Source organism: Aotus nancymaae, unplaced genomic scaffold, assembly GCF_030222135.1.
Source record: "Aotus nancymaae isolate 86718 unplaced genomic scaffold, 86718_ANA_hifiasm-v0.15.2.pri h1tg000072l, whole genome shotgun sequence".
In the NCBI taxonomy this organism is placed as follows: domain Eukaryota; kingdom Metazoa; phylum Chordata; class Mammalia; order Primates; family Aotidae; genus Aotus; species Aotus nancymaae.
This window is the reverse complement of record NW_026988487.1, coordinates 1,719,428-1,733,429: the sequence shown is the minus strand read 5'-3', so window position 1 is coordinate 1,733,429 and position 14,002 is coordinate 1,719,428. Positions and strand designations below refer to the sequence as shown.

The 14,002-nt window shown below is 36.8% G+C and overlaps 1 protein-coding gene across 6 annotated transcripts in view; it reads left to right on the top strand.

The window, feature by feature from the left end:
- SKAP1 (src kinase associated phosphoprotein 1) overlaps positions 1 to 14,002 on the top strand; it is a 324,123-nt gene that overhangs the window by 30,066 nt on the left and 280,055 nt on the right. For all 6 annotated transcript variants that reach the window (XR_001107407.3, XM_012451850.2, XM_012451849.2 and 3 more), the window contains exon 2: positions 9,301 to 9,406. Coding sequence is in view for 5 of the 6 variants with exons in the window: in XM_012451850.2 (XP_012307273.2) it covers positions 9,301 to 9,406 (106 nt within the window). In the remaining variant the exon portion in view is untranslated. The remainder of the gene's footprint in view (positions 1 to 9,300; positions 9,407 to 14,002) is intronic.

Sequence of the window (14,002 nt, the reverse complement as noted above, 5' to 3'; positions counted from 1 at the left end):
AGGGACCTTGTTAAGTCTCTTTGCTGTTCAGTAGTGAGTAGTTGTGAAGTACAGTAATGAAGTTGCTCAGGCACCTGCAGATCACATTCACTGTGAGTAGCACCATTTTCTAAATTGAAGGGCACATGTATTATATATTGGTCTACAATTTCTTTTCTTAATATCCTAATCATAAAATTTTGGCATTGGGGAATGCTGACTTCATAAAATGAGTCGGAAAGTCTTCCCCTTCTTCTATTTTCTAAAGGAGTTTGTACAAAATTGGTATTATTTCTACCTTAAATGTTTGATAGATTTTACCTGTGAAATCTGGGGCTCACTTTTCTTTCTAAAAAGGTTTGTTTTTTTAAAACTCCACATTTACTTTCTTTAATAGATACAGGGCTATTTGGATGTCCTTTTTCTTTTTTCTCTTTTTCCTTGTTTAAGAGAAAGGGTCTTGCTCTGTTGCCCAGGCTGAACTTGGACTTTTGGGCTCAAACAATCCTCCTGCCTCAGTAACCCAAGTAACTGAGACTATAGGCATGTGCCACTGCACCTGGCTCTAGGATTTTTTATTATTTTGTGTATATTTTGATAAGTTGTGCTTTTCAAATTTTCATCTAAGTTGCCAAATTTATTGGCAGAAAATGATAATATTCCCTTTTTCTTAACTTCTGCGAGATTTTTCATAACATCTCTTCTTCATTCCTGATACTGGTAATTGCATTTTTCACCCTTTGATGAATCTTGTTAGGGATTTATCAAATTTATTCATCTTCTGAAAGTATCAACCAATATTTTTCTGCTTTCCATTTCATTGGTTTCTGCTCTTATATTTTTGTTATTTTCTTCTTATTATTTGGAGTTTAATTTGCTCTTTTTCTAGTTTCTTTTTTTATTTAATTTTGTTATTTTATTATTTTTTAAGGCTAGTCAAGTGAAGCAGTGGGAGTAGAGAAGGAACAAAGAAATCTGTAACTGGTTGTGATCAATTAGTTGTAAACACCACTGCACTCGGACCAGCCTCTTTTTCTAGTTTCTTAAGGTGAAAACTTAGATCACTGATTTTTAAACCTTACTTCTTTTCTAATATAAGAATTTAAAGCTATACATTTCCCCTAAGCATGGATTAGCTGCATCCTCAAATTTTTATTCAGTTTGAAATAGGCAGTGTATTCAGAGAATATTTCTTATTTGATTCTGTGTTATTTCAGATTATTGAAGCTTTTTAGATATCTTATTACTTTTTGTGGTCAAAGACATACTCTGTAAGGTTTTATATTTTGACATTTTATTAAGAGTTATTTTATGGCCTAAAGTATGGCCATATCTTTGTGAAAATTCCATGTGCACTTGGAAAAAAAATGTGTATTCTTCAGTCATTGGATGTGGTGTCCTATGAATGTCAATTACATCAAAGTAATTGATGTTGGTGTTCAGGTCCTCCATATCCTTACTGATTATTTGTCTAGTTGTTCTATTAGTTTAAAAGAGAGGGTGGTAAAATCCCCAACTGTGATTGTAGATATGTCTTTTGCTCACTTTAGTTCTATTGGAGTTTGCTTCAAGTATTTTGAAGCTCAGTTATTGTATGTATGCACATTTGTGATCATTATATCTTCCTGATGAGTTGGCCCTTTTATCATTATGAAATAGCCCTCATTATCTCTGTTATACTCCCCATCTTGAAGTCTACTTAATATAGCCATTCTATCTTCCTTATGTTTACTGTTGCATACTATATTATTTTCTGGTGTTTTTTTTTTTTTTCACTTTCAGCCTGTGTCTTTATATTTAAAGTGTATCTCTTGTAGACAGTGTATAATTGGGTCTTGAGTTTTTATTCAGTCAGACATTCTCTGCTTTTTAATGAGAGTGTTTAGTTTATTTGCATCTAATATAATATTGCTGTGAATGGATATAGGGTTTACCATTTTACCACTTGTTTTCCAATTGTTACATTTTTTTGGTTACACTATGCTTTCATTTAAAAAATTAATCAAGGCCAGGTGTGGTGGCTCACGCCTGTAGTCCCAGCACTTTGGGAGGCTGAGGCAGGTGGATCACTTGAGGTCAGGAGTTTGAGACTAGCCTGACCAACATGGTGAAACCCCATCTCTACTAAAAATACAAAAATTGGCCAGGTATGGTGGCGGGTGCCTGTAATCCTATCTACTCAGGAGGCTGAGGCAGGAGAATCGCTTGAACCTGGGAGGCACAGGTTGCAGTGAGCCGAGATAGTGCCATTGGCACTTCAGCCTGGGTGACAAGAGTGAAACTTGGTCTCAAAAAAAAAGAAAAGAAAAGAATAGAAAAGAAAAGAAAATGCACACTGGGTTTTGAAGATGTAATGCCAAAAAAGCAAAATGGCGCAAGAATAATTTTTATATTGGTTACATATCAAAATGTCAATATTTTTGGTTAAATAAAAATAAATACCATTAAAGTTAATTTCATCCATCTTTTTAGTACTTTTTAAATGAGGCTACTAGAAAATTTAAAATGAAATGTGTAGCTTGCATTCTATTTCTGTTGGATAGCACTCCAAATCATTATTTATTTTTGTCTGCTTCATCTGTCTAAGACTAGTAGTAGCATTAAAAATTTTTTTCAGTAATTTCTGCTTACTTTTCTCACAGTTTTTACTGTATATATTTTAGTGTACTACTTAGCACAAACAGGTCCTATCTATTGTGGATTGTACTTTATATCAAATTAAATGACCACCTTTGGCCTTTTTAAAATAGTTTCTTGAATTCTAGTTTGATATGAATTATTGCCATTCTTGCTTTAAAAAAAAAATCTTGCCTAGGATATTTTGTATACCTCTTTCATTTTCAGTTTCATTTGTTTCGGTTATCTTTTAAATAGTAATTAAACTTGTTTAATTTTTTGATACAGTATGAAAATTTTTGCTTTTAATACAGAAGTCTAACTTTTCACATTGTCATTTTATGAGTTCCACTTTTATGCTATTTTCCTGTTTTCTATATTTTATTATATTGAATATTTAAAAAAAAAACCTTTAATTCTACTTTTATTACATTTGCACTTTGAAAAATCATAGTTAAACCCATTGTCTTTAATTATCACTGACAAGGATGGAGTCGTATCCATTGACCCTATGTAAATGTGTAATTTAGTATATATTTTCCTCTCTATTCATTTTCTAACTGGGAATTAGACTATTTTTACATTTTTTATGTTGTCTCACCATAAGAATTATTTTTCATATTAATGTTTTTATAAGTTTTAAACCATATTGACCACAGTGATCTAGATTTTTTTTTTCTTTTTTTTGAGACAGAGTCTCTTTCTGTCGCCCAGGCTGGAGTGCAGTGGCTCTCTCTGGGCTCACTGCAATCTCTGCCTCCCAGGTTCAAGGGATTCTCCTGCCTCAGCCTCCCGAGTAGCTAGGATTACAAGCACCCACCATCATGCCCTGCTAACTTTTCTGTATTTTTTAGTAGAGATGGAGTTTCGCCATGTTGGCCAGGCTGGTCTCAAACTCCTGACCTCAGGTGATCCACCTGCCTTGGCCTCCCAAAGTGTTGGGATTACAGGCGTGAGCTGCCGTGCCCAGCCATGATCTAGATTTAACTTGTTTTGCAGTTTGATATTTATCACCACCTCTTTCTCTATGTGGATCAGGATATATAATTGAGAAGATTTTCTCCTTCTATATAGACAAGCCAACATCTTGACTATGTTTAGAATTATTGGAGTGTAGCATTTTTCCTTTAAAACTTTGTACACATTTCATCTTCTGATACTTATTTTGTAGCAAGGCCATTTTGATTATGTTGTTCTTGTTGCTGTTGTTCTGTAGGTGACTTAATTTTTCTCTCTGGGGGCTTGAGGGATGTTTTTTACTTTCCTTGAAATTTTGAAAGCTCAAAAGGATGTGTGTAGGTGTTGTCATTTATACATACGTACATATATACATAAACACACACATACATACACACACTGAGATATATATATATATATATATATATTTTTTTTTAGGCAGGATCTTGCACTGTTGCCCAGCTGGAGTGCAGTAGGGTAATCATAGCTCACTGCTACCTCGAACTCCTGGGCTCAATGGATCCTCCCTGTCTCAGCCTCCTAAGTAACTACAGGCATGCACCACCATGTCCAGCTAATTTAAAACTTTTTTTTTTGTAGAGACAGAGTCTTGCTTTGTTGCCCAGGCTTGTCTCGAACTCCTGGGCTCAAGCAATTCTCCTTGCCTTGGCTTCCCAAAGTGCTGAGATTCCAGGTGTTTATTTATATTTTTAAACAGATTCATTGAGATATAATTCACATACTATACAACTCACACATTTAAAGTGTACAACTCAGTGGCTTCTAGTTTGTTCACAGAATTGTGTAACTATCACCACAATAAATTTTAGAAGATTTTCATCACCCAAAAAGAAAACCTGAACCTCTTAGCCTTCACTCTTCAATCCCTCTCCCTGACTTTCTTTCTTTATCTACTTTCTGTCTCAGTAGATCTGCCTATTCTATATATTTCATGTAAATGGAATCATAACGATATGTGGTCCTTTGTGACTGGCTTCCTTCACTTAGCATAATGATTTTAAAGATTCATTCATGTTGTAGTAGGTATCAGCATTTCATTTCCTTTTATTGCTGAATAATATTCCATTGTATGCTACATTTTATTTATCAATTCATCAGTTAATGAACATTTGGGCTATTTCCACTTTTTGGCTATTAAGAATAATGCTGCTATGCCAGGCGTGGTGGCTCATGCCTGTAATCCAGCAATTTGGGAGGTCGAGGCAGGCAGCTTGCTTGAGTCTAGGAGTTCGAGACCAGCTTGGGCGATGTGGTGAAACCTGGTCTGTACTAAAAATACAAAAATCAACCCAGCATGGTAGCATGCACCTGTAGTCCCAGCTACTCCGCAGGCTGAAGCACGGAATCACTTGAACCCAGGAGGCAGAGGTTGCAGAGAGTAGAGATCACACCAGTGCACTCCAGCCTGGGCAATAGAGTGAGACTCTGTCTCAAAAAAAAAAAAAATAAAATGAATAATGCTGCTATGAACATTTGTGTAGAAGTTTTTGTGTGAGCACCTGTTTTTATTTCTCTTGGGTATATTCCTAGTAATAGAATTGCTGGATCCTATGATAATTCTGTTTAGCCTTTTGAGGGACTACCAGATTATTTTTGTAAGTGGCACTGTTTTACATTCTTACCAGCAATGTATAAGGTTTCCAATTTTTCTATATTTTCAACAACATTAATTGTCATTCTTTTTGCCTGTAACTATTCTAGTGGGTGTGAAGTGGTATTTCATAGTTTTGATTTGCATTTCCCTAATGGCTACTGATACTGAACATCTTTTAATGTGTTTATTGGTCATTTGTATATCTTCTTTAGAGACATGTCTATTCAGTTCCTTTTCTCATTTTTCAATTGGGTTATTTGTCTTATTATTATTGAAATATAAGAGTTTTAATATATTCTACATACCAGTCTTTCATCAGCTATATGATTTGCAAAAACTTCCTCTCATTCTATGGGTTGTCCTTTCACTTTGTTGGTGGCCTTCTTTGAAGCACAGTAGCTTTTAATTCTGATGATTCCCTGTTTGTCTATTTTTTCCCTTTGGTTGCTTTTTTTTTTTGGTGTCATATCTAAGAAACCATACCTAATCCAAAGACACAAAGATTTATACCTGTCTTTTTCTAAGAGTTTCATAGTTTTAGTTCTTATATCTAGGTCTTTGATCCATTTTTAGTTAATTTTTGTATATGGTGTGAGGTAGGAGTCCAACTGCATTCTTTTGCATGTGTATACTCAGTTGTTTCAGCACCATTTGTTGAAAAAACAGTTTTGTCAACAATTGAGTTGTCTTGGCCCTCTTGCCAAAAATTGACCATAAGTGTGAGGGTTTACTTCTGGATTCCCAATTCTATTCTTTTGAAGTTTATGTCTATCCTTATGCCAGTACCATATTTTCTTAATTGTTGTAGTTTTGTAGTAAGTTTTGAAATCAGAAAATGTGAGTCCTCCAAATCTGTCTTTCTTTTTCTTTTCTTTTCTTTTTTTTCTTTTTCTTTCTTTTTAGACAGAGTCTTGCTCTGTCACCCAGATTGGAATACCATGGCATGATCTCAGCTCACTGCAACCTCCACCTCCCAGGTTCAAGCAACTTCTGCCTCAGCCTCCCAAGTAGCTGGGATTACAGGTACCCACCACCACACTCAGCTAATTTTTATGTTTTTAGTAGAGAGGGGGGTTTCACCATGTTGACCAGGCAGGCCTCAAACTCCTGACCTCAGGTGATCCACCTGCCTCTGCCTCCCAAAGTGCTGGGATTACAGGCGTGAGCCAGCTGGGATTTTGATAAGGATTACATAAAATATTTAAATTAATTTTCTTGTTTTTTTTAGATAGAATCTTCCTCTGTCACCCAGGCTAGAGTAGCACAGTCATGGCTCACTGCAGCCTCAAACTTCCAGGCTCAAGTGATCCTCTCACTTACACCACTTGAGTAGCTAAGACTACAGGCATGCACCACTATGCCCAGCCAATTTTTTTTAAAATTATTTTTTGTAGAGATGGGATCTCTCTATGTCACCTAGGCTTGTCTCAAAACTCCTGGCCTTAAGTGATCCTCTTGCCTCGGCCTCCCAAAAGGTTAGGATTATAAGCATGAACCACCATGCCTGGCCAGTCTTTAATCATTAAGTACAATGTTAGCTGTGGGTTTGTGTAGATGCTTTTTATTAGTTTAAGGAAGCTTCCTTCTATTCCCAGTTTGTTGAGAATTTTTATCTAGAAGGGCTGTTGAATTTTGTTGAATGCTTTTTCTGTGTCTAGTGAGATGATCATGTGGTTCTTTTCCTTTATTCTATTGTTATGATATATTACATAAATTGAATCTTAGATGCCATTTATTTTTGCCTTTTAATTCAGTTTCTCATTTCCTCATTCTTTAGCATTCAGAGGACCCTAGTGGAACCCATTAAATCACATATGCAGTAGATGCAATGCAGAGCTTGGATGTTGATGGTGGTCCCTTGTGAAATATTCAATTTCCAGGACTTTGTGTCTCATCAAAAGTCCCAGTGATGGCTATTTAGGATTTTTTTTTTTGGTGTTGTTAAATGATATGAATATAAAACAAATTTTTAAATATAATGTATCTTTTGATGTGATACAAAGTCCTGGAAATTGAATATTTCACAAAGGACCACCATCAACATCCAAGTTCTGCATTGCATCTATTGCATATGTGATTTATTTTGATAGTATATATCAGGGGTCCCCAGCCTTTTTGGCACCAGGGACTGGTTTCATGGAAGACAATTTTTCCATGGACTGGAAGTGAGAGAATGATTTTGGAATGATTAAAGAGCATTACATTTATTGGGTACTTTATTTCTATTATTGTTACATTGTAATAGATAATGAAAAAATTATACATCTCACCATAATGTAGAATCAGTGGGAGCCTTGAGCTTGTTTTCCTGTTGCTAGATGGTTCCATTTGGGAGTGACAGGAGACAGTGACAGATCGTCAGGCATCAGATTCTCATAAGGAGCACACAGCCTAGATCCCTCACATGTACAGTTCACAATAAGATTTGCGCTCCTATAAGAATCTAATGCTGCCACCGATCTGACGGGAGGTGGAACTCAGGTGATAATGCAAGTGATGGGGAGCAGCTGTAAATACAGATGAAGCTTCACTTGCTCACCTGCTGCTCACCTCCTACCACGTGGCCCTTTATTTAGAATTTCATAATTATCAGATCACTGAGAAAATAAGGTTCCTGTACTGTGGCCCAGGGTTGGGACCCCTGATATATATGATACAGTTTCATATTACAGGGACAATTTTTGGAGGTGGAAAATTTTAACTATATTATTTATATGCTTTTGGGGGATGACAAACCTTTTGTGCAGAATAAAATGTGTAGCTAGTATTTGGCAATTGTAATCATTAACAATGTATTTTGTCTTTGAAAATTTGTAGGCCCCCCAGTTTCTTCCTTCAGCATAACATGAATTGTTTCATATTATGTATTTCCATCATGTCCCTACTTTTTTTTTTTTTAGATGGAGTTTCGCTCTTGTTGCCCAGGCTGGAGTGCAATGGTGCTATTTCGGCTCACCGCAACCTCCACCTCCTGGGTTCAAGCGATTCTCCTGCCTCAGCCTCCCAAGTAGCTAGGATTACAGGCATGTGCCTAATTTTGTATTTCGTACTTTTAGTAGAGACGGGGTTTCTCCATGTTGGTCAGGCTGGTCTCAAACTCCTAACCTCAGGTGATCTGCCTGCCTCAGCCTCCCAAAGTGCTGGGATTACAGGTGTGAGCCACCATGCCCAGCTCATGTCTCTATTTTATAATATATGTTCACATTAATTGCAGTTCCCATCTCTTGAAGACATTTTTCTTTCCCATGTGGGTTCCTTCACTTAGTTATATTATCATTTTCATTGATTATGTATCTTTTAATAAATGTTTCTTCTTTGAATGCTTGCCCTTTTGTTGTTGATTTTTGCAGTTCAGCTCTATTTTTTATTTTGGCTCTATTTATTGGTATTTCTTGCTAGCTTCTATTGGCCTATGACCTTCTGTGACTTATTCATAATATTTACATGTCTATGAAATTGACAGCCCAGGCCGGGTACGATGGCTCACGCCTGTAATCCCAGCACTTTGGGAGGCTGAGGCAGGTGGATTGCCTGAGCTCAGGAGTTTGAAACCAGCTGGGCAACATGGTGAAACCCTGTCTCTACTAAAATACAAAAAAATAGCCAGACGTGGCAGTGTGCGCCTGTAGTCCCAGCTACTCAGGAGGCTGCGGCAGAAGAATTGCTTGAACCAGGAAGGTAGAGGTTGCAGTGAGCCAAGATCATGCCACTCTACCCCAGTTTGGGCGACAGGGCGAGACATCGTCTTCAAAAAAAAAAAAATTGACAGTTTATCCTCTGCCATCAGTGATAATTAATATATAAATGTTTATTTTAAATGATTTAGAAAATAGTTATTTCTTATGGTTAATATGTGTGATAGTTTTCTAAGTTCATAGCAAGGTCTTGGATTATTAGAACATTTCATCTACAGGTATATATAAAATTTTATTTATTCTGGTAAAATATACATAATACAAATTTTGCTATCTCAACAATTATAAAGTATACAGTTCTGTGGCATTAAGCATATTCACATTGTGCTACAACTATAACATTTTTAAAAAGAAAACAATACCCATTTCTTAATCCTTCTGATTTTCCTTTCTCCTTAGTACATCTTTTCTGTTTTATCAACTTTTCTTTTCTTTTAGATGCTGAAGAGTTCCTGGCAGAAGGTTTGCGAAATGAGAACCTCAGCGCTGTTGCAAGGGATCACAGAGACCATATTCTACGGGGCTTTCAGCAAATCAAAGCCAGGTTTGTATAAACTGGTTCCATTAATCTTCGTAAGCTTTAAAACAGTTTATAAGCAGTAAAATAAAGTCATTAAGTAAGACATACCTATCATAGTTCTTTATACTTGGTAGAAACTTAATAAATATTTGCTGAATTGAATTGGAGGCAGGCAAGCATAATTAGTATAGTTTACCAAAATAAAAATGTTTTGATAATTATGTATGTATCTTGAGGTAATTATTCTGCTTTTAGCTTTAAATTTTTATGTTAGCCTTTATTGACCACTTTTGCATTTAACTAAAAAAATGATGAAAACTAAACATTTATGCTTGTCCAAATTATTAACTAAAAGGTGTTAGGCAGTATGAGATAATGATCATTGTGATTTTTTGTACTATTTTACTTCCACATCTCCTTTCCTCATAGAAAACTTAAATGAGACTCATCAAGGTGATTCTTTGACCATATTGGGATGTTTTATTCCTGGACTGGGTTTATATATTATGTTTTTTTTTTTTTTAAAATAAGAGGCCCTGGCCTAATTTGTGCATTTTAGAATATGAGCATCTGACAGACACAAACACTTGCTTAGGGGAAGAAGAAATAAAAATTTCCCTTTATAATATATTTCCTGACCACCTATTGCTTGAAATGGGTAACTGAATGAGAGCAAGGGATAAATGAGTGATCCTTTAATCTTTTCAAACCTGGTGGCAATATGATTCAGAAAGTTTAAACTGAGTATTCTTAGAAAAGGAATAGCATCTGCAGGGTTATGGTTGGGATTTAATTTGCGTGGCTGACCATTCTTAGTATCTACTCTAAAAACCGCAGTGAAACTCCATAGAAGCAGAGAATTTTATCCTTCAGAAGGGCACAGCCAGAATCTATTCCGTTCAGGAATGTGAGAGAACCTCATGAGATGCCCTGCTGGATCTTAATCGATCTTTCCTGCTGGCTAATTAAGCATCACTTTTACTCAGCAACTGGGGACTGTGTAATTATCAGCATGGGTTGCCCTGAATAATTGAAACAAACAATGCAGAAGATGGGAGTTTTTTGCAAAAGTTGGAATGTCTATAATTTTTGGTAAGTTGAAAATGTGTTTAAAACAAACTTCTCTGTAATGTTACTTTATTAGTAGATAAGTTTAGGCTTAGTTATGTACCTGGAGACTTAGTAACCTATAGGATTTTTTATTTTCACAAGTTTCCCTTTGTACCTTTGTATTTTATGATTACTGTAAGGGTGGCATGCAGAATAAAGGTGGAATTATTTTAAATTGGGGGAGGAATGCCCTAATTATAATGGTGTATCTGGTGATTCTGTTGGCATAAATCTCTGGTAAGATATGCAAAAACACTTTTACTGCAGCTGTAGTTACAAATACACAATGAGGAGGAATTCTTTCCCACATTTGTACCACAGCACTGAGAAAGGACTACATTTCAATCTTAAGTTGGCAATAAAAGGCAAATTTGTGGTAACTCATTACCATCAGTTGCATATTATTATACTTCTTAATCCTCTTTTTAAATACATACATATACACATGCACACACATGCATGAACACACACAAAAGCTGAATTTGTCATGGGGTGGAGTTGGTTTCTTGTTCTCAAATTCTTGTTCCCAAAGAACTTTCTATATGGTTTGTGGGGTAGACATTCAGGAAATAATCAGCGGGTGCTTTAGGAAATATCTGCACTGTTGATGGGAGCTTTCTGCTCATTGACTTGTTGCAAGAAAGATGACACTTTATTTAGAATTTCATAATTATCAGATGACTGAGGAAATGAGGAGCCAGAAATTAGATACTGTACAAGGAAATGGAAAAATGAGGCTTTCCTTTGGCAAGCTGTTTGAAATTGCCTTACATCTACCCATTCAATCATCATTCTGTTAATGTAACCCTTGTTTTCCTGAATCCTCTTCCTCAGCCATATCACCTCTATTGTGCCATATATGGCTGCCATATTTACTTATGCCACATTTGCTTATGTTGTGTGGCAGTTATATGTTCCTCAGAAGCTTGGCATGAAAACATATTTAGAAGTCATCAAACTTAAAAGTACATGGCAGGCTAAGCACAGTGGCTTACTCCTGTAATCCCAGCACTTTTGGAGGCTGAGGCTGGAGGATCTCTTGAAGCCAGGAGTTTGAGACCAGACTGGGCAACATAACAAAACTGTCTCTACAAAAAATAAAAAATTAGCCAAGTGTGGTGGTGTATGCCTGTGGTCCCAGCTACTTGGGAGGCTGAGGCGGGAGCATCACTTGAGTCCAGCAGGCTGAGGCTGCAATGGGCCATGATCATGCCGCTGCACTTCAGCCTGAGCAACAGAGTGAGACCCTATCTCCAAAAAAAAAAAAAAGTAAAAAAAAAAATGACAAATACATGAATCATACAGTAACATGAAAATAATTAAAATTAATGAAGATCATTTAAAAGGTTTTAGTTTAGTCTTTTTTTTTCTTTTTTGGAGACAGGATCTCACTCTGTGTCCCAGGCTAGAGTGCAGTAGTGCAATCACAGCTCGTTGTAGCCTCGACTTCCTGGACTCAAGTGATTCCCCCAACCTCAGCCTCCTAAGTAGCTGTAAACCACTATACCTGGCTAATTTTTTACTTTTTGCAGAGACAGTGTGTCACTATGTTGCCCAGTCTGGTCCAGAACTCTTGGTGCCACTAGTTCTCCTGTTTTGGCCTTTTAAAATGCTGAGATTATAGGCCTGAGTCTCTGTGCCTGACCTATTTTTAGTCAGATTAAGAGAATAATATTTTAGGAGTTTGGTAAATTTCGGGGGGAACCTATCTAAAACTATAATTTAGCACTTCAAGGCTTATTTGGAAGGTAGATAAATGTCTAGCAAGATAATCTGGAAAAGCCACAACTAGATCAATATAAGTTATATATTTATACTTACATATATATTTTTTACAACGTCCCACTCTTATTGTTTTTTTGCTTCCTTTAATTCTTTCTTCAACATGTATTGTTCTAGAAATAAAAGGGTGGAGAGAAATAAAAATACCACTGCCTCTGATTCTTGGTAAACTCTAGGGGCTTAGCTCTGATTTTTATGGCTGGCTTGGAATTCACTATTATTTGCCATGGTTGTGGACTTGCTGTAAATGGAAGCATCTGACTCTATCACAGCTGTTAGAATGTACTTTTTGCTGCCTTTTGTTGTCTAGAGTGAATGACCATAGGAAAAGACAATTGTGTCAAGAATCGTGGGTGTTCTCCAAGTGATCATCAGTTTTTCAGTACAAATCACTTTAGCTATTCTGTTTTTAGACTTAGAAACAAAAAATAACTATTTTTTTTAAACTTAGAAACAAAAAATAAAATCATATCTCTATCTACATACTTCTTTTTTTTTTTTTTTGCTTGAAAGTGTTACCAATGAAGGCTAATATTTTCCATGTAACACAAAATAAAAATGGATGGCAATTTCTGTGATTCCAAGGAAATGAAGCCCTGTTGAGGTATTTGATGTAATAAGCTGTGATTTTCATTGCTGCTCTTCAAACTGCCTCCTCATTTAAACCTTCTCCTTAAAAACTAAACAGCTTTCACATTTCAAGTCCAAGTTTTCATTGAGCCCTTTGGAAAATGGTTAGGATGAAAGCCAGGCAAAAGCACCTCCTGCTTTATTACAGTGGTCACTGCAGGATTAGCACCAGATGTGAAACACCTGTACTGAAGCAGACATGATCTACGCTCAGAAACGTGATGGCATTCTAATGCATTGGGAGAAACAGTAGAGCATTTTTTAAATGTTTCATTCAGTGGAGGCCATCTGACAGCAAGAATACATTGAGAGTGGGGGAAGGGATAAAGAAAAAAATATTTATATCTTTTTTGAGACTAAGTCTCACTCTGCTGCTCAGGCTCGAGTGCAGTGGTGCATCTCTGCTCACTGCAACCTCCACCTCCCGGGTTCAAGTGATTCTCGTGCCTCAGCCTCCTAAGTAGCTGGGACTATAGGCGCGCACCGCCATACCTGGCCAATCTTTTTTTTGTATTTTTAGTAGAGACAGGATTTCACCATGTTGGCCAGGCTAGTCTCAAACTCCTGACCTCAGGTGATCTGCCTGCCTCGGCCTCCCAAAGTGCTGGCATTACAGGCATGAGCCACCACACCCAGCCAAAAATAGAATATTTTTATTATTGAGGTATGGCTTAATTTCTCTCTTGATGGCCGTTTTTGGGATAACTAGTCATTTATGCTCCCTGTTGGAAGTGAAGGACAGAGCCAATGGAAACAAACTTAGAACATTGTTTCCTTCCTTAAAACTTAATAATGCTGAAGGAGTTCCAAAGAGACCAGGAGATTTATATCATATTGAGATGGAAAGAAATAAAGAAATACCTTTGTGAGGCCAGGCGCAGTGGCTCACGCCTATAATCCCAGCACTTTGGGAGGCCGAAGCGGGTGGATCACGAGGTCAAGAAATCGAGACCATCCTGGTCAACATGGTGAAACCCCGTCTCTACTAAAAATACAAAAATTAGCTGGGCATTGTGGCGCACGCCTGTAGTCCCAGCTACTCAGGAGGCTGAGGCAGGAGAATTGCTTGAACCCAGGAGGCGGAGGTTGCGGTGAGCC